At 44.5% G+C, this 19,776-nt stretch overlaps 1 protein-coding gene across 5 annotated transcripts in view; it reads right to left on the bottom strand.

Moving 5' to 3' along the window:
- The window catches only part of GRAMD1B (GRAM domain containing 1B), a 187,999-nt gene that overhangs the window by 149,642 nt on the left and 18,581 nt on the right, over positions 1 to 19,776 (bottom strand). Inside the window, exon 1 of one of the 5 annotated variants that reach the window (XM_061440640.1) lies at positions 18,831 to 19,180. The exons of the other annotated variants lie outside the window; for them this stretch is intronic. Within the exon in view, the coding sequence (XP_061296624.1) occupies positions 18,831 to 18,907 (77 nt within the window). The 5' untranslated portion in view covers positions 18,908 to 19,180. Of the gene's footprint in view, positions 1 to 18,830; positions 19,181 to 19,776 lie in introns of those variants that run through there. 5 annotated transcript variants of the gene reach the window in all.

Below are 19,776 nucleotides of genomic sequence, written 5' to 3'. Positions count from 1 at the left end.
CCTTCTCCTCCTGCCTTCAATCTTTCCCAGCATCAGGGTCTTTTCCAATGAGTCAGTTCTTCACATCAGGCGGCCAAAGTACTGGAGTTTCAGCTTCAGCAGCTGATGCTGAAGCTGAAACTCTACACCTCAAGGAGTTCACATTTCATTGGGTATCTTGCTCTTCCAAGCTTTATACCCAGGGAGCCTAGGTTTTGTGGATCTATGAAATTGTTATATTACACATTCATGGGAGAGGATTTATAGCTCTCATCTGATTCTCAACTACAGAATGTAATCCACAGGAGATTAAAATCCACTGCAATATATCTCTGGGGGAATCATATCCACATGCAAAGCTTCAATCGTGATGGATACATTAATGACACCCAAAGATAGCAGAGAGCTGAGCAGTCACTAGTCACATGTGGTTACTTCAATTCAGTAAAAATTCAGTTCCTTGGGACTCCCCTGGTGGTTCAGTGGCTGGGAGTCCACGTTCCCAGTGCAGGAGGCCCAGGTTCAACTCCTGGTCAGGAAGCTAGATCCCATATGCTGCAACTAAAGACCCTGCATGCCACAACCAAGACCCAGTGCAGCCAAAGAAATAAATCAATAAATGAAATATATTTGTAAATTCAGCTCTTTAGTTGTACTAGTTACATTTCAAGAACTTGATAACTACATGTGGCTACTAGCTTCCATATTAGTACAACTAGAAAGCTTTATTACACAGCTTAGAGATTTCCAGATCAAACCTAGGATTTGAGTTCCAGCTCTGCCTCTTGTAATCTGAGTAACTCAGAGCAGCTTGTTAACCTCTCTTTACATTCTTGCCCCCTTGTCTTTTAAAATGTAAGTCACTTCACAGACCTGTTTGGAGGACTATGCAAGTTAATGATATAAAGCACTTAATAGAAGTCTTGGCAAGTAATAAGTACCACAAAAATGTTAAAATGAAAAAATAAATGAAATGAAGTTGCTCAGTCATGTCCAACTCTTTGTGACCCCGTGGACTGTAGCCTACCAGGCTCCTTGGCCCATGGGATTCTCCAGGCAAGAATACTGGAGTGGGTTGCCATTTCCTCCTCCAGGGGATCTTCCCGATCCAGGGATCAAACCCTGGTCTCCTGCATTGCAGGCAGACGCTTTAACCTCTGAGCCACCAAGGAAGCAATAATACTTAAAAAAAAAAAAAAATATATATATATATATATATATATATTTGTTTATGTATTTGGCCAGCACGTGGATCTCTGATCTTCGATGTAGCCCTATGGGATTTTTAGCTGTGGCATGTGGGATCTAGTTCTCTGATCAGGGATTGAACCCAGGCCCCTGCATTGGGAGGGTGGACTCTTGGCCACTGGACCACACGGGAAGTCCTCAGTAATACTTATTTTTATTATTATATATTTGCCATGGGGCATCCCTGGTAGCTCAGCTGGTCAAGAATCCACTGCATACAGGAGACCCCAGTTCTATTCTTGGGTGGGAAAGATCCCCTGGAAAAGGGATAGGCTACCCACTCCAGTTTTCTTGGGCTTCCCTGGTGGCTCAGACAGTAAAGAATCCACCTGCAATGTGGGAGACTTGGGTTCGATCCCTGTGTTGGGAAGATCCCCTAGAGCTGGGCATGGCAACCCACTCCAGTATTCTTGCCTGGAGAATCCCATGGTCAGAAGGGCCCAGCAGGCTGCAGTTCGTGGGGTGACCAAGAGTAGGACACAACTGAGCAACTAAGCACAGTGCAGCACATTTGCCGTGGTATTGGACTCTCTTGGGTGCAACAGGAATCTCAAACTGAGCATGGCCCAAAATGAATTCACCATCTTTCTGTCCTCTCCCTTTGACTCCACAACTAAGGGTGCAGTCAAATTAGAAATGCACGTCCTCATCAACTTCACACCAGGTCCTGCAGATGCTACCTTCAGTTCAGTTCAGTTCAGTTGCTCACTCGTGTCCGACTCTGTGACCCTATGAACTGCAGCACGCCAGGCGTCCCTGTCCATCACCAACTCCCGGAGTTCACCAAAACTCATGTCCATGGAGTCAGTGATGCCATCCAGCCATCTCATCCTCTGTCGTCCCCTTCTCCTCCTGCCCCCAATCCCTCCCAGCATCAGAGTCTTTTCCAATGAGTCAACTCTTCACATGAGGTGGCCAAAGTATTGGAGTTTCAGCTTCAGCATCAGTCCTTCCAAAGAACACCCAGGGCTGATCTCCTTCAGAATGGACTGGTTGGATCTCCTTGCAGTCCAAGGGACTCTCAGGAGTCTTCTCCAACACAACAGTTAAAAAGCATCAATTCTTCGTCGCTCAGCTTTCTTCACAGTCCAACTCTCACATCCATACATGATCACAGGAAAAACCATAGCCTTGACTAGACAGGCCTTTGTTGGCAAAGTAATGTCTCTGCTTTTCAATATGCTATCTAGGTTGGTCATAACTTTTCTTCCAAGGAGTAAGCTTCTTTTAATTTCATGGCTGCAATCACCATCTGTGGTGAGTTTGGAGCCCCAAAAGATAAAGTCTGAGACTGTTTCCCCTGTTTCCTCATCTATTTCCCATGAAGTGATGGGACCAGATGCCATGATCTTAGTTTTCTGAATGTTGAGCTTTAAGCCAACTTTTTCACTCTCCTCTTTCACTTTCATCAAGATGCTACCTTACTATCGCTCAAAGGGGCTTCCCTCATAGCTCAGTTGGTAAAGAATCTGCCTGCAATGCAGAAGAACCCAGTTTAATTCCTGAGTCGGGAAGATCCCCTGGAGAAGGGATAGGCTACCCACTCCAGTATTCTTGGACTTTCCTTGTGGCTTAGCTGGTAAAGAATCAGCCTGCAATGCAGGAGACCTGAGTTCGATCCCTAGGTTGGGAAGATCCCCTGGAGAAGGGAAAGGCTACCCACTCTAGTATTCTGGCCTGGAGAATTCCATGGACTGTACAGTCCATGGGGTCGCAAAGAGTAGGACACGACAGAGTGACTTTCACTATCCCTCCAAGGCATCCCATCCTCCATTCATCACTCTGACTGCCATTGCCTGAGGTCAAGCTCTCATCACTCCTGGCGGGGATTACTTTAATCGGCTCCTAACTGCTTCGCCCATTGCCAACCCGGCCCTGCTCCAGTCTATCCTGACGCTGATACAACAGTGTTTTTCTTGAAATGCAGATTTGATCATGGCTCTTCTCAGCTTAAAATCCTTCAGGCATCCCCTAATTTCAGAACAAAGCTCAAACTCCTTACTTCAGACTTAAAACTAAGTTACAAAAGCCCAATAAGCTGAATGCCATCTACTTCCCAGTGCCCACATCTCCCGCACGCACTCCAGAATTTCACTTCCCACTCTGGTCCTTCCAGTTGTCTGGCTTTGCCTGTGCTATTCCCCAGCCTCGTATCAATACATCCTTTCCTTCACTCCCCTCTTTGCTTCACTCATTCCTATCACTGAGGTAGGATCTTCAGGAATTAAGACTGAGGGCTCTAGTTTTAGACGGTCAATGTACGGATGTGAGAGTTGGTCCATAAGGGCTGAGCGCCGAAGAATTAATGCTTTTGAATTGTGGTGCTGGAGAAGACTCAAGAGTCCCGTGGACTGCAAGGAGATCAAACCAATCAATCCTAAAGGAAATCAATCCTGAATATTCATTGGAAGGACTGATGCTGAAGCTGAAGCTCCAATACTTAGGCCACCTGATGCAAAGAGCCGACTCATTGGAAAAGACTCTGAGGCTGGGAAAGATTGAAGGCCAAAGGAGAAGGGGGCAGTAGAGGATGAGATGTTTAGCTAGCATCACTGAGACTCAATGGACATGAATCTGAGCAGACTCTGGGAAATAGCGGAAAGAGGAGCCTGGTGTGCTGCAGTCCATGGGGTTGCAAAGAGTTGGACACGATTTAGCAACTGAACAACAACAACATCCAAATCTCAACTTTTTCACCTGCTCAATTTCACCCTCTATAAAATGGGGATGGTACAGGCATCACATATTCTGTTCCTGAATTTTCCGTGTGGTTTGGGGTAGGTAATTTATCTTCTCCATCTCTCCCATCACACTCACTCGTTTGTGAAGTACTTTGTACTCCTTAAATAAAAGATGTTATAAATTTTAAAAAATGGGATGATAAAAATATCTTTTTCAGCACAGTGTTGTAAAAATTAAATAAATTAGTACCTACAAAATACTTAGGTATCTGGCATTGAGTCATACTCAACATTAAAGCTATTATCATCCTCCAAAAGTAGTACCTTCTCAGGGAAATCTTCCCTGATGGCCACCGCCCACACGGTGGTCCTGTATCACACTGTACTTCCCTTTATCACGACACTTCTCATCCTCCCTGGGATACAGGAATTACTGATTCTGTGCCCGATACCTTCCACCACACTGTTAGCTATTTGAGAGCAAAGATCCTATTTCATGTGTCGTTTCTGTTCATCTCCAGGGCCTGGAACTGTGCTTAGCACATATTAGATGTACACTATGTGTCTGATAAATTAATTCCCTGGTGGTACAGTGGATAAGAATCCACTGGCCAATGCAGGAGACACAGATTTGAGCCCTGGTCCAGGAAGATCCCACATGCCTTGGAGCAACTAAGTCTGTGCGCCACAACTCCTGAAGCCCATTTGCCTATATAGCCTGTGCCCCGAATCAAGAGAAGCCACCGCAATGAGAAGCCCGTGAACCACAGCTAGAGAGTATCTCCCACATGACCGAACTAGAGACAGCCCATGCACAGCAATGGAGACCCAGCACAGCCAAAAATAAACAAAAAAAAAAATCAACACACAAATATCTAGGCTTGTCCTTCCTTTGACATGTCCACTTCTGATGAATACTCCCCAGCCAGTCCAGAAAACACTTTGCTGAGTACAGTATTACCCGCTTCCTCCAGATTACAATGTGCTTCCACATGTTCAGCAACCTTTCCTCAATACCTGTGTTCAAAGTATCCTGCTAGGCTTTACTGAATGTGTAAGGCCCGGACTGAGACCTCCAGAAGCCCACCAGCCTATACAAATTCCTCATGGGTCACTCACTCATTCATGCTTGCAGCAGACCAAGCTTCAAGCTTTGGTGCCCTGGAGACACCAACTTGAATTAGATGCATTCGAACCTTCCACATAAAGCCACCCCTGTAAGAGAACCCACGGGGGCTGGCATGGGCCTCCTAACACCAGCCCCACCTCTGTGCCAAAGTTGCGACCCAGCTCTCAGATATGCGATGTGAAGAAGCCGTATCTCATGCTTGACAGAGCCTCCATCAAAAGGCAAACAGGAAAGAACGTGCCCCTCCAATTAGACATCACAGGTAAACATCAGTGTGGAAAGATTTTGCAGTCTAAGCCTCCAAATTTTTGTTTGTTTCTTTCTTTCTAAGATGCCATGAGCATTAAATTTTTTTTATTCAAAAATTTTAAAATTTTTATATATTTTACTGAGGTATAATTGACATAAATTACATTAATTTCAGGTATACAACATTCGGTTTTGTATGTATTGCAAAACAATCAACACAGTAAGTCTAATTAATATCCATCACCTACATAATTACAGTATTTTTCCTGTGATGAGAGCTGAACTTTTATGATTTATTCTCTCAGCACTTGCAAATACATAATATAATGTTGTTAACTACAGTCATCATGCTGTAAATTATATCCCTGTGACTTATTCATTTATAACTGAACATTAGTACCTTTTTGGGGGCTGACATTGGTATTCCTTTTTTTTCTTGTTATTGAAGCATAGTTGATTTACAATGTTGTGTTAGTGTCTGGCATACAGCAAAGTAATTCAGTTACACATACGTATATAAATGTATTACAGATATGTGTACACATGTGTATTCAGTTACATATATGTATACAAGTACATTTTTTTTCAATTATGCACATATGTACAAAAGTGCATATTCTTTTCCATTATAGTTTATTACATGATATTGTATAAAATCCGTGTGCTATACAGTAGCACTGTGTTATTTACCTATTTCATATACAGTAGTTTGTACTTGCTAATCCCAAACAATGAGTTTTAAACTTTCATGCTCATCTCCAGCTCTCATGTATACAGAAAATCAAGCTTTGATTGAAAAAAAAAAGTTTCTTCTCTTGAAAGCTTTGATTGGAAAAAAAAAAAATTTCTTCTCTTGAAAGCCGTGTTCTGAGATAGTTTTCACAAAGGGTAAAGAACCCCTCACCCATGACAGAATCCTGGGCCTCTGGTCTCACATAATGAAAAGAACTATACTCACCCATTACATCCCTCGGATGGGGCCTGAAGAGATGGGGCAAGGAGAACTTGGGTCAGCTTAAACTCTCTTCAGTTGCTCTCAGCTAAAGGAATATACTGCCTTTCCCCAGTTTTCCCACATTCCAGTAGTATCGTTGGCTTTAGTCACTACTTAGCTGCACAGTGAAATCTTAGGTCCTCTGAAGAGAGTAAATACAACTTCACCACATCTCCTATTGGTAAACTCAGGAGGTCACGGGGCCGAACAGTTGTTTTCCAGGACTTGAAGTCTCTGAGAATTCACTAAGACCTTGGGCAGCACAGTCTCAAAGGCCAGCCAGCCCCCTGTGGCCCCTCCGCCTTTGGAAAATCCCCTCGTTCCCAATCCAGTTTCAGGAAGCTGCTGAGGGCTCTCAAACCCCAGGAGAGCCAGAAGCCATTTGGTCCACAGATAACCCCCAAATATGATCTTCAAAAAAAAATTGTTGCCACACTGCACAGCTTATGGGATCTTAGTTCCCCAACAAGGGATCAAATCCAGGCCCCTGACTGTGGAGTCCTAACCACTGGGCAACCAAGGAAGTCCCTTGGACAATCCTCTTGATCCTGGTCCTTTTAAAGTGCTCAAAATGAGAAGCTAAAGTTCCCTCTCTGATGTCAGAGGGGTAAGTCAGGAGATTTGTCCTGCAGATATCCCTACTTCCTCCTCACCAAGAACCCTTACCCACATTCTCAACTATCACATTTTGAAAGACATAACTGATAAGAGACTATCTGTCTCCTGGCTAATTTGCATGTGTGTTTTTAGTGAAAGGCACTCAACTGTCATTCAGCTCAGCACCCAATAACACACCTCAATACCCTGGGTTGATAGAATTCGAATCAGACAACGTGTGGTTTCTATTAAGCCTTTGGATATTTTGTAGATGGAATCCCACCCTCCAAGGAACCACTGACTTTGGTAATCAATATATAAACTGGGTTTGCTGGATCTCCTCTGGCTTCTCTTCTGTTGTTATTCAGTCACTCAGTTGTGTCCGACTCTTTGCGACCGCATGGACTGCAGCATGCCAGGCTTCCCCGTCCTTCTCTATCTCCCAGAGTTTGCTCAAATTCATGTCCATTAAGTTGATGATGCCATTCAACCATCTCATCCTCTGTCACCTCCTTCTCCTCCTACTCTCAATTTTTCCCAGCATCAGGGTCTTTCCCAGTGAGTCAGCTCTTCACATCAGGTGGCCAAAGTACTGGAGCTTCAGCTTCAGCATCAGTCCTTTCAGTGAATATTCAGGGTTGATTTCCTTTAGGACTGACAGAGTTTTGTACAGTCCCCTTCTCATCTCTACAAATTCTCTCTCAATGATCTCATGCAAGTCCATGGCCTCAACAACCCACATGTTGACTCCCAAACCTGTACCACCAGCTTGGATCATTCCACCAAGCATCAATTCCCTGGATCCAGCTCTTTACAGAACATGACCAAAACCCTGCCTCCATGGACTGCTCAAGCAGCATGTCTAAAACTACCCTCTCCTTTCCTCACTCTCACCTGTACTACCAAATAACTCACATCTGCCTTCCTTCACTCAGCTACCTGTACCACGATCCATCCACTTAGTTGTACAAAGAAGAAACTCAGAAATAGTTCTGGCAATTCCCTCTCCTCCACTCCCCACCTCCAAGCTGTCACTGAGTTCTGCTGCTCCTACCTTTGAAACACCTACTATATCCATCCCCTTCTCCCTCCCTGTCCTGTCCTTGCCCTGGTCATACCAGACTGGTTGCATAAGAACTGACTGAAAACATTTTAAAAAATAGGTTCCTACTGCCTGCCTCACTTGCCAGATTCTGATGCTGGGGGTCTGGGTGGAGCTTGAAGGATTTTTAAGGCACATCTTAAGTCTGCAAACCACTTAAGTCCTACCCTACTGAAATGGTCTCTTAACCGTGCTGAAAAAAAATTTTTTTAACAACCAATCGGAAAAGAGACTGATTTGTATCATCTGCTGAGTTTTGTGCTGTAAATACTCCCACAGCGGTTGATTTCAAGCACCAACGTGATGCCACTAAAAAAAAAATCACAATGGGGAAGCTAAGTGCACAGCTGGTAGAGGCAAGGTCATCCCGCAAAGAATGCACCTAGAGCATCACCTTTATCTTCTAAAACAACCTCTTCCCAGGTTAAAGTCTTTTAAAGGTTTCCGCTTATGTCACAGATGACGGTCCAAAGGTCTTACAAGATGAAACCAACTTCTTCTCAACTTACCCGACAGGAAGTTCTGCCTAAGCCCCAAAGTTCTGTTGACACTGAGTCAGTTGTGCCCCCCAAATACACTACGTCCACTCACTCCTCCAAGCTTTGTCCATATTGTCCTCTAAATGTCTATTCTACATGGACCCACAGTGTGTGAGTCACTCAGTCATGTCCAACTTTGTGATCCCATGGACCACAGCACACCAGGCTCCTCTGTCCATGGAATTCTCCAGGCAAGGATACTGGAGTGGGTTGCCATTTCCTTCTCCACATGAACCCACAGACTCCACCTCAAAAACTGTATTTCCCAATACTTCCCTGGTGGTCCAGTGGTTAGGACTCTGAGCTTGCAATGCAAGGGGAGTAGCTTCAATCCCCAGCTGGGTAACTATGACCCCACATGCCTCGAGACATGGCCAAAAAATAACAACAAATAAAAAATCACAATAATATTGTTGTCTCTCCAGGGTCTAGCTTGTTGGTTTTCTCTTCTTACCTGACCCAAAGCTCTGCTCCCTTTGAGCCACGGAGCTAGGACAAGTCCAAACCTTAGCAGTTATCGCCAGTGATAATAGTGGCCCCGCCCTAGCCTTGGAGATAATCCTTTGGCTGCATCAGAGAAACCCTTCTTTAGCACAGACACTGAGTGTTATTTCCAGTGTATTCAAGCTATTGCACACTAACATGTTGTGTTTAATACTAATGGCAATCCGTAACATTTAAACAGTGCTTTCCAGTCTACAAAGTGCTTTCTTGTACATTTTTCCATCTGACCTTTCCAACCTTATAAAGTAGATAAAAATATATATATACTTTATCTACTTTATAAGTATATATACTCTATACATATACTTTATCTACTTTATATATATCTACTATATATATACACACACACACACACACACACACACACACACACATACACACACTCCGATCCTCATTTTAAAGATGAAGGGGACTTCCCTGGTGGTCCAGTGGCCAAGACTCCACACTCCCAGTGTAAGGAGCCTGGTTTGATCCCTGGTCAGGGAGCTAGATCCCACATGCTGCAACTAAGAGTTGGCATGTCGCAACTAAGACAAATAAATAGTTAGAAAATGCAGCCAAATAAATAAAGAATAAGTATTTTTAAAATAAATAAAGATGAGGAAAACAAGGACTCAAGGGAATATATGACATGTCTAAGCGTAAACAATTGCTAAGTCAAGCAGTGAGGATTTCAATCCGGTTCTCTAACCCTGAACTCTTTATTATTTCACCTTGAGTTGGGCCACAGCTTTCACTTAAAACTGGGAAGGGGTGGGTGGCAGGAATGACTTCAGTGATGAGACTGGGGAAGATATGAACTTGGGGGTGGGTTTGCTGGGAAGGGCCTGAATGTTCATTCTGTTGAAATTGTCCATTGTTTCTCTTCTGCAGGAGGCAGCCCTCAGCCAGAAAGCAAGGCCATCTGGGAAGTCCAAAGCCGCAAAATCCTTGAAATGAGAAGTGATAAGAGTTAGCCCTAACCAGTCAATGGGCACTGACGTGAGATGGGACAGATAATGCAACTTGCCACAACGTCTCAAGGCCACAAGTGAAATCAGAGAAATAAACAAGTGTTTGATGATACCTGAAAAATACAACTTATGCTTCAGAGTCGAGCTGTTTCATCAACCAGCTGGTGAAAAAGTCACAGGCACGCCAAATAAGCCAGAGCAACGTGCCTGGAAAGACAGTAGGACTTCCTAGAGCCAGAGCCTGGCTCAAAGACACTTTTAGGAAGCCAGTGGAAGGTTGGCCTGAGCCCAACGGGGAGGCCTGTAAGACCAGAAAGGCCAAGACCATCCCATTTAGGTCTGAGAGCAGGACTCAGGAGGGGCGGGCCAGCCACAGACCAGAAATTCAGGTGCCCTGAGGGCCTCTGCACAGAAATAAGCACAGGAAACACTTGTCAGTGCCACCTTGACTCTACTGCCAGCCAAGGTAGAAGAAGCTTGATTTAGGAGCCAATGTGGAGTAGACTGGGCAGCTGATGTTCCAGAAACAACTGGTGAATTCCTACAGGAATGTTTCAGATTCTCCCCCCTCCCCAAAATGAAAAAGGTGGCCAGGGTTTACTTTACAGCTGATTAAAGATCCAACTGAATTAAAAATAAATATGTTTTCAAGACATTTGATTACTGTGGCTTCCCAACTGGCAGTTAATTTTGTCACTACCTGTTTCCCTCTAGTTAATAGAATTCAAACCCCCGAAGCTGAAAGTGTTTGAGTCCTAAAGGTTACAGTAGGCAAGATACAGAAGCCTTGCGTTCTGCCCCAGGGATTGAGGACAGAGGCACCCAAGGGAAGAAAGGACAAGGCATCTGGAAAGAAGGTCAAACTCTTTTGAGTCCTACAGGACAAAGGACACACGGGGGAGGAGGGGTGTTTATGCAGAAACCCTATTGCAAATAAACGGTCAGATGCCACGTAGGGACCATGACCTTTAAGGACAGAGTGAGGGTGTGCTCTTTTCCAGAATCAGTCTTTCCAGTCTCCTTGTCTCCCCTTTCCCTGACCCACCTCCACTCCCATCCCCAAATTCATTTGTCCTTAGCCCCAGGAAAAACTGGCTTAAGGTATAACTGTTATCGTGGTTTTTTATATTTTTTTCAATTAAAAGAAATAAAAACAGTCCTGTTTTTATTTCAGTTGCTCAGTCATGTCCAACTCTTTGCTACCTAAGGACTGTAGCCTGCCAGGCTCCTCTGTCCATGGAATTCTCCAGGCAAGACCACCACGTGATGCAAAGAGCCAACTCACTGGAAAAGACCCTGAGGCTGGGAAAGATTGAGGGCAAAGGAGAAGGGGGTGACAGAGGATGAGATGGCTGGATGGCATCACCGACTCAATGAACATGAGTCCAGGAGATGGTAGAGAAGGACAGGGAAGCCTGGTGTGCTGCAGTTCACGGAGTCGCAAAGAGTCGGGACACAAATTAGCAAATGAACAACAACAACAAAAGCAGTCCTAACCAAGAACTCTGGTCATTTACCAACTCAGACAGCCCCTCAGGGGCCTGGGAAGAAACAGCATTGACTGGACCTGGACTGGGGACATCTGGGTGGACTGGGGACACCTGATCTGTTTGCACAAAGGATTTTCCACCCAGGAGGTAACGCCTATCTTTTCAGCTAAGCACTCTTGACAACTTTCTGATAAGGTATACGCCACTCATTGCTCACTTTTTACTAGCAAGAAGGCAACAGGTACTGGAACACCTTGAGAATATGAGAATTATGAACAAAAGTATATGAGAATATAATTATGAGAATTACATAGTTATGAGAATAGTGAACAAAAAATAACAGAAGGTGAATAAATCATAAATCATTAAGTTTTCATATAAGGATGTTAATGAAACAACCTCCCACCCGCCCATCACATCTCCTCTTTATTTCTGCTCTAGGAGTCACATATATAGACAAAGGCATAAAATAGATTTTGATGATCTACAAAGTGGATAATTCATTCACTCAAAATTTATTTAAAGAACTCTTTAAATGGCAGCGTGTAAACAGGGAAAAGATGAGAAAGCAGACTTTAGATGGACCAGGTACCGCGCTGAAAAGTATGGACACAAAGTACCCTAAGATCTTAATGTGTGCTGAGAAATGCAGCAGAAAAGTTAATGATAGCTATTTATGAGACCAAGTTTGTTTCATAGAGGAAGGGGAAACTAACATGTACTGAGTGTCCACTATGTGCATTTTTCACATGATCTCACTTTAAAAAGACAGTATTCGAAGAAAATGTATTTTAATTCAAATTCTAATCTATTCATCTTATTTATTGCAAGAATACAAGTGTACCATTTTATGTTACCAAGTATCCCCATCTGTCCTAATTCCATTGTAAATATAACCCAACTATGACTTTATTATCCAGATTCTATTTGTATTTCCTGGGAATTTTCGGTTTTAACTTTTTATGTACTGGAGTGCAGCCAATTAACAATGTTGTAATAGTTTCAGGTGGACAGCAAGGGACTCAGCCACACATATACACGTATACATTCTCCCCAAACTCCCCTCCCATCTAGGCTGCCACATATTGAACACAGCTCCATGTGCTATACTGTAGGTCCTTGTTGGTTATCTATCTTAAATAGAGCAGAGGTGGAGCAATGGTAAAGAATCTACCTACCAATGGAGAAGCTAAGGCTTCAATCCCTGGGTTGGGAGGATCCCTTGGAGAAGCAAATGGCAACCAGCATTCTTGCCTGGAGAACTGAATGGACCGAGGAGCCCAGCGGGCTACAATCCATGCGGCTGCCAAGAGTCAGACACGACTTAGTAACTAAACAACAACATGTTTGATCTCAAACTCCCTCACTATCTGTTCCCCCCATTCTTCTCCCTGGAAACCATAAGTCACAATGACATTCTTTCTGACCAACACAGCACCCCTGAACAAACTTCTTTAAATGCTTTTCCAAGCTCAGGGCTAGGCAGGCGATTGCATTGATGATGCCAGAAGCTCACAAGACTGCTGAGTCCTCTATGTAACTCTGCTGGGCTAAGAGCATTAAGATGCTTATACACTGTATGGGAGCAGAAATCAGCATCCTAAAATACATCTCTTTTAAGGGTGATTCCCCGGTAGCTCAACAGTAAAGAATCCACTTGTAGTGCAGGAGCCGCAGGAGACATGGGTTCAATCCCTGGGTTGGGAAGACCCCCTGGAGGAGGAAACGGCAACCCACTCCAGTATTCTTGCCTGGAGAATCCCACGGACAGAGGAGCCTGGTGGGCTACAGTGCTCGGGGTCACAAAGAGTTGGACACAACTGAAGCAACTTAGCATGCAGGCATGCACACTGTCACATAAATATTTTAAGCTGGTTCTTTTCTGAGAAACAGCAGACCTGGGAAGGACTCTAAAAACCAACTAGAAGTTGCCCTTTTGAAAGAGACACTGACATCTGTAAGAGAATTCTCCATGTACAAAGCTGTCTTTGTCATCACCTGGAAGAGGAGGAGAACAAATCTCTAGAAACTCTTACTAGTGGCGAAGATAGCAACGTAAATCTACACCACCATCGCCCTTGTTCACCGTGCCTTTCCTGTGACTCTCCCACCCTCAGCATCCTCTTCTGTTTTTAGATGAGGATGGTGTTTATGGAGAGGCCTTGGGGCTGCTGTGGCAAATTACTGTTTTCCTGAATCTCTCCCACGTGTACATGCTATTAAACTTCTGTTTGATTTTTCTCCCGGTTTAGCCTTTTCTTTTGGCTGTGCCACACAGCTTGTGGGATCCTAATTCCCTGACCAGGGATCAAACCTGGGCCATGACAGTGAAAGCACTAAGCCTTAACCAGTGGACCAGCAAGGAAGTCCCTAATTTTCTCCTATTCTTCTGTCTCATGTCAGTTTCATTCTTAGGCCAGTCAGAAGAACCTAGAAGGATATAGGAAATTTTTCTTCCTTCCCCAACAATGCACATCACTAGTTAAGGAGATCTGACTCAGAGATGGGAAGCAGTTACAGGAGCCCAGAGGGCTAGTCCAGAAGCTCCGCTTTCATTCTATAATCACCCATCTGCAGAGCTGACACCTTAAAGTGTCACACCTGTACATACACACCCTATACACTTTATCACTCAAAATGCTCGTATTCATTTCTGTCTTTTCTGCTCGTCACCCACATTTCAGCAATAAATAGTGTGTGTCGGGGGTCGGGGGGGCTTTCCTTATGTCATTAGCTAGGCTCCTTTAAAGCAAAAAAGCCACCTAGGGACTTCTGTGGTGGTTCAGTGGTTAAGAATCCACCTGACAATGCAAGGGACACAAGTTTGATCCCTGGTCCAGGAAGATCCCACATGCCACAGAATAACTAAGCCCCTGCACCACAACCGCTGAACTAGCACGCCACAAGTACTTAAGCCCGAATGCCTAGAGCCTGAGCTCTGCAACAAGAGAAGCAACCACAGTGAGAAGCCCGCGCACAGCAACTAGAGAGTAGTCACAACTAGAGAAAGCCCGAGCACAACAATGAAGACCCAGTACAGCTATCAATCAATCAATCAATTAATTAAAAGGCCATCTGCTCCAGACTCTGTTTTACATCCAGTTTCTTCTCCAGGCAATTTTAGTAAGAAGGTAATGAGTGATACTGCATGGGCAGGCTCCATTCCTGACTCAGCTGGGAGAGTCTCATTTGCATCAGATAAGTTGGTATCCAGTTGCCCCCAAGAGGGCCAATATTCACCCCAAATGGGTCAGACCATTGTGGTTTCATCATACTTCTTGAAGTTACCACATTTTCCCTTTGATTATCCCCCTCTCCTAACTGGTGGTCTCCACCAGTTGTATTCACTTCCTCTCTATTCACTTCACCCCACAATCAAGCTTCCAATTCTACCCCTTGATACAAACTGTTCTCTTATCAAAGGTCACCAATGACTGCCTCGTGGCCTTTTTTCCTATCTCAATTCTTCCTGACATTTCTACAACATCTGGAATCACTATTCCTTCTCGGGGTAAAAAGTACCCTTGGCTTCATTTCAGTACTTAGTGAAATAACCTTGGGCATTCAAAGTGGCATTTCCGGGGCACTTACTATATGCCAGGCTCCATTTGAGGGAGAACACCAAAATTAAAAAGGAAAAAGATACCGTCCATTCTTAAGGAATTTACCACCTAACAGAGAAACAGACAGTCCATCGGATACTGAGATCACACACAATGAAATAACTGTTGCAAGCGGGCAGGGTGCAGGAAGTGTGTGTTCAAAGTTCAGGACCCACAACCAGAAAAAGAACAGCTGGGTGGCATGGGAACGCAAACAGCGCTTCCCAAAGAAGGAAGCATTTGAGCTGACATTTGAAAGTAAAATTTTATGAGCAGACCATATTCCAAATGGAGAGGTTGGCACAGGGCAAGAAACAGAGGCAAGCTCAGTCAAGGATCTTGACTTTATCATGAGCTCCATACTGCTGGAGATGGAGGAGGAGGTGGGAATGGCCAGAGATGAACATAACCAAGTAAGCGGGGTGTGCATCATGAAGGGCCTTGTCTGTCCCAGAAACAGGATGAAATTTCATCTTGTAGGTCAGGAGTCCCCAACCTCCGGGATCTAATGCCTAAAGATATGCGGAAGAGCTGATGTAATAATCATAGAAATAACATGTATGATAAATGGAATGTGCTTGAATCATTCCAAAATCATCCTTCTCTAACCCCCACCTGTGGAAAAACTGTGTTCCACAAAACCAGTCCCTGGGTAGTGAAAGTGTTAGTCGCTCAGTCGTGTCCAACTCTTTGTGACCCCCATGGACTGCAGCCGCCAAGCTCCTCAGTTCATGGGATTCTCCAGGCAAGAATACTAGAGTGGATTGCCATTTCCTTCTCCAGGAGATCTTCCTGACTCAGGGATCAAACCTGGGTCTCCTGAATTGCAGGTGGATTCTTTACCGTTTGAGCTACATGGGAAGCCCCCATGGGTCCCTGGTGCCTAAAATGTTGGGAACCGTTGCTGTAGGTGACAAAGAGGCACTGAAGAAATCTGAAGAGGGCAGTGATTTGTTTATTAGAAGAAAAGTAGAGGGTTACATGGGAGACCTATAAAGAAGCCCTCTTGGAGGGACAGCAGTTAAGACTCCATGCTTCCGATGCAAGGAGTGTGGGTTCAATCCCTGGTTGGGGAAGTAAGATCCCACATGCTGCATAGCTCAGCAAAAGAAAAAGAAAAAAATAAAAATAAAAAAGGAAGCCCCCTCAAAAAAGCAGAGGGGATGAAGGCTCAAGCTAAAGAGATGATGGAAAGAATCGATGAGCAGGGAGAGGTGCAGGAGGTGCCTGACTGCAGGTGATGGGAACTGGCGTGGGAAAAATCTAGGAGGCCTTGCTTCCTCTGCTTGCCAGACCTTGGGGGCACTTCCAGCTTCGTCTTGGGCATTCCCACCACTTTAGCACAGGGCAAAACAAATGTGAGGCAAGCAATGAATACCTGCTGACTAGTTCACATCTACCACCTTCATCAACTAAAGGTAAGGTAAAGTGAAAAAGTCAAAGTGCAAGTCGCTCAGTCATGTCCAACTCTTTGCAATCCCATGGACTATACAGTCCATGGAATTCTCCAGGCCAGAATACTAGAATGGGTAGCCTTTCCCTTCTCCAGGGGAATCTTCCCAACCGAGGGATCAAATCCAGGTCTCCCGCATTGCAGGCAGATTCTTTACCAGCTGAGCCACCAGGGAAGCCCAAAGGTAAGGTAGAGTGAAATGAAAGTGAAGTCTCCCAGTCAGTTCGTAGCGACCCCATGGACTGCAGCCTACCAGGCTCCTCCGTCCATGAGATTTTCCAGGCAAGAGTACTGGATTGGGTTGCCATTTCTTTCTCCAAGGGATCTTCCCGACCCAGGGATCGAACCCAGGTCTCCTGCATTGTAGATAGACACTTTACTGCCTGAGCCACCAGGGAAGTTGAAAGTAAGGTAAGTCTGTAGCAAATCTTCGGTAATCCTTGTAGCAAGGATGAGAGCAGGATGACTGCTAAAGTGGATTATAAAAAGACTTCAGAGCACCCGACTGGGTTCTCTAGAGCATCCACATACACTCATCTTGGAGTCGTGTGTAAAGAAACACTCACCTGTCAAAAATAAAAACATATGGAAGACACTGCAAACAGAGTGGAGCAATAGCTCCGGAGCTGGTCTCAGAAGTCTGGGTCCAGCTCTGGCTCCCTGAGTCGGCAGCACACACAGCAAGGAGCATCACTGTTCTGAACCTCGGTTTGCTGTCTATGTTGGGCGACCACCTTCTGGCCTTAAACGTGCAATGAAGCTAAGGTTGGGCTTCCCTAGTAGCTCAGCCGGCGAAGAATCTGCCTGCAGTGCAGGAGACCCCGGTTCAGTTCTTGGGTAGGGAAGATCCCCTGGAGAAGGGATAGGCTACCCACTCCAATATTCTTGGGCTTCCCTGGTGGTTCAGACAGTGAAGAATCCGCCTGCAATGTGGGAGACGTGGGTTCAATCTCTGGGTTGGGAAGATCCCCTAGAGGAGGCTAAGGTTTAAGTACGGAAGGAAATCTGCAGGGAAAATCAACTTGAAAGCTCAGTGAGTGGCAGAGAAGGGTGCTGCATGAACTGAACCAGGAGGGCAAGGCGGCCTGGGCTGTACAGCAGGGAGCCGAGGACCAGAGTCACTCAGACACCTGGAGTGGCAATTCACCGGCAGAGAGAGAAACCTGTCATCCTGACTCACTTCTGCGGACTTCCATTAAGCCCTGCTTCCTTTCACTGTCACTCTGTCTCCAGCTTATCATTTTATCATCGTCTATAACTTTACTAATAAAACTATGGACCAATCCTTACAGCAAGAAGAGGCCAAAAAGATGATCTTCCCACCTCCTTTCCCCTTCAGAACAGGAAACCAAAGGCCAAAGAAGTTAAGAGATGTGTATAAAGCCACAGAGCTATTTAATAGCATTGCAAAAAATAACACTCCAGTTGGCCTAAGAGCAGAGTTCTGCCCACAGCTGCCCTTCAAGTCTGAGAATATAAACTCCTGGGGTGAAGAGGAGGTATTTTACTTTTTTTCTTCACCCTTCGGTGTTCTCACTCATAATGAGGACTAACTTACTAACTGCTGTTTCTTCCATAAAACGTGGGCTCTGTGTGCCCTTGTTGAGTGTTTTCTTAGTACCAGTTCAGTCCTAACCAGAGACATAACCCTGCTCCTAAACACCTTAGATTCTAATGGTTCAGCAGCAGGGATGCTGAGATGGGATACAGATCATCAAGAAAGAGACAAATTTTTAAAAATGAGACAATTTAAAAAGTGAAAATATTATGAAGATAATAAAGCTGAGTGGTGCGAAGTCTCAAAAAAGAAAAAAATACGTCCAGGTCACATCACTATTAAGTGACAAAATTTACCAGATCAGACTTAAACGTTTGCTTTCCTACTTTCCTAAATATTAAACAGCTCTCTTACACAGTACATAGTCAAACAATATTTACCATTGTTGCTGATGAGGACAAAACAGATGTCAATATTCCTACTAATATAAGATTAAGTGCTCATAAAACATTCAGATATAACAAGTGTTTCTCAAAATACAAGTTCCATAAATAAGTCTCATGAAAGACGGCACAAGCACCACAGGGTACACACAAAACCAATTCTAATCTCACAAACGCCTCATATCTTTTTTAATTTAATTTTTTTACTTTTTATATAATTTTTAAAGGTTACCTTCCATTTACAATTATTACAAAATATCGGCTGCATTCCCCATGTTGTACAATCCATCCTTGCGCCTATCTTATCCCATGTATACTGTACCTCCCACTCCCTCCAAATTTCTTTTAAAAACTGTCTTTAAATCTTACCTTGTCTCCTTCTTACAAGTTCTTCTCATTTTGCTAAGAGTTTTCTCTCTGCATCGTCTCCCTAGCACCAAAAGCATCTTCTCTCCTTATTATCCTTCATATCAAAGACTCACTCATCTCTAACTCAGAAGACAATCCTGCCCTCCATCATCTAGAGTCCTCCAGCCGAGCCTTATGGCAGCACTGATTAAGCTGAAATCATAGGTTCACGAAGCCACATCACAGGAAATTCAGTGCTGGGAAAAACACACACAACACCTTCGGGGCTGGCTCCTCGGTCCCCTCCCTCTCCTATGAGAAAGGGGATCGGGTTTCAGAAGTGTACTGGGAAGTACGGACACAGGACAGGCTGCCTGAACTGATCACACAACAGCCCTAATCACCTTCTGGACCACTCACTATTTTTTTTTCAGGTCCACCAACCCCAAGTGACTCAGCAAAGATGCCGCAATGACGAACAACCACAAGTCCCAGGGCCTGTCCTTCATATCAGATAAAGTTGGCCCCAAAGGACACCAATTGGAAAACACCTCTTTCCCTGGAAATGAAAGGGGAGGGAGATAAAGAGAAAATAATCAGAAAGTGACCATGCACTGTGCACAGAGAGATGCTTTTTACCTTTCCTAGTTCATCCTCAAACCAACCTACAAGGTGGGTATTACCAAGATCCTCTACTTATAGAGGAGGAAACTCATGACACAGAGCAATCTAAGGGAAGACAACTTGCTGTGGGCTGGAATTTTACCCCATGGAAGCAGGCTGCAAATTACTACTGGGATAAAAGTCAAAGGGGATCCATGGAAAGCCATTTGTGTAGACACTGAGAGGAACAGTGTAGGCCTGGGAAGTTAGCGACAGTGTTTTGCAAAGAAATGACACATGCTCTTCCTCAGCTGCCCCCATCACTCTCTAATTCACAATCAGTGGCCACCTGTGACTCCAGATG

This window comes from Bos javanicus, chromosome 15 (assembly GCF_032452875.1).
Source record: "Bos javanicus breed banteng chromosome 15, ARS-OSU_banteng_1.0, whole genome shotgun sequence".
NCBI classification, from domain to species: domain Eukaryota; kingdom Metazoa; phylum Chordata; class Mammalia; order Artiodactyla; family Bovidae; genus Bos; species Bos javanicus.
This window is presented reverse-complemented; position numbering and strand designations above follow the sequence as displayed.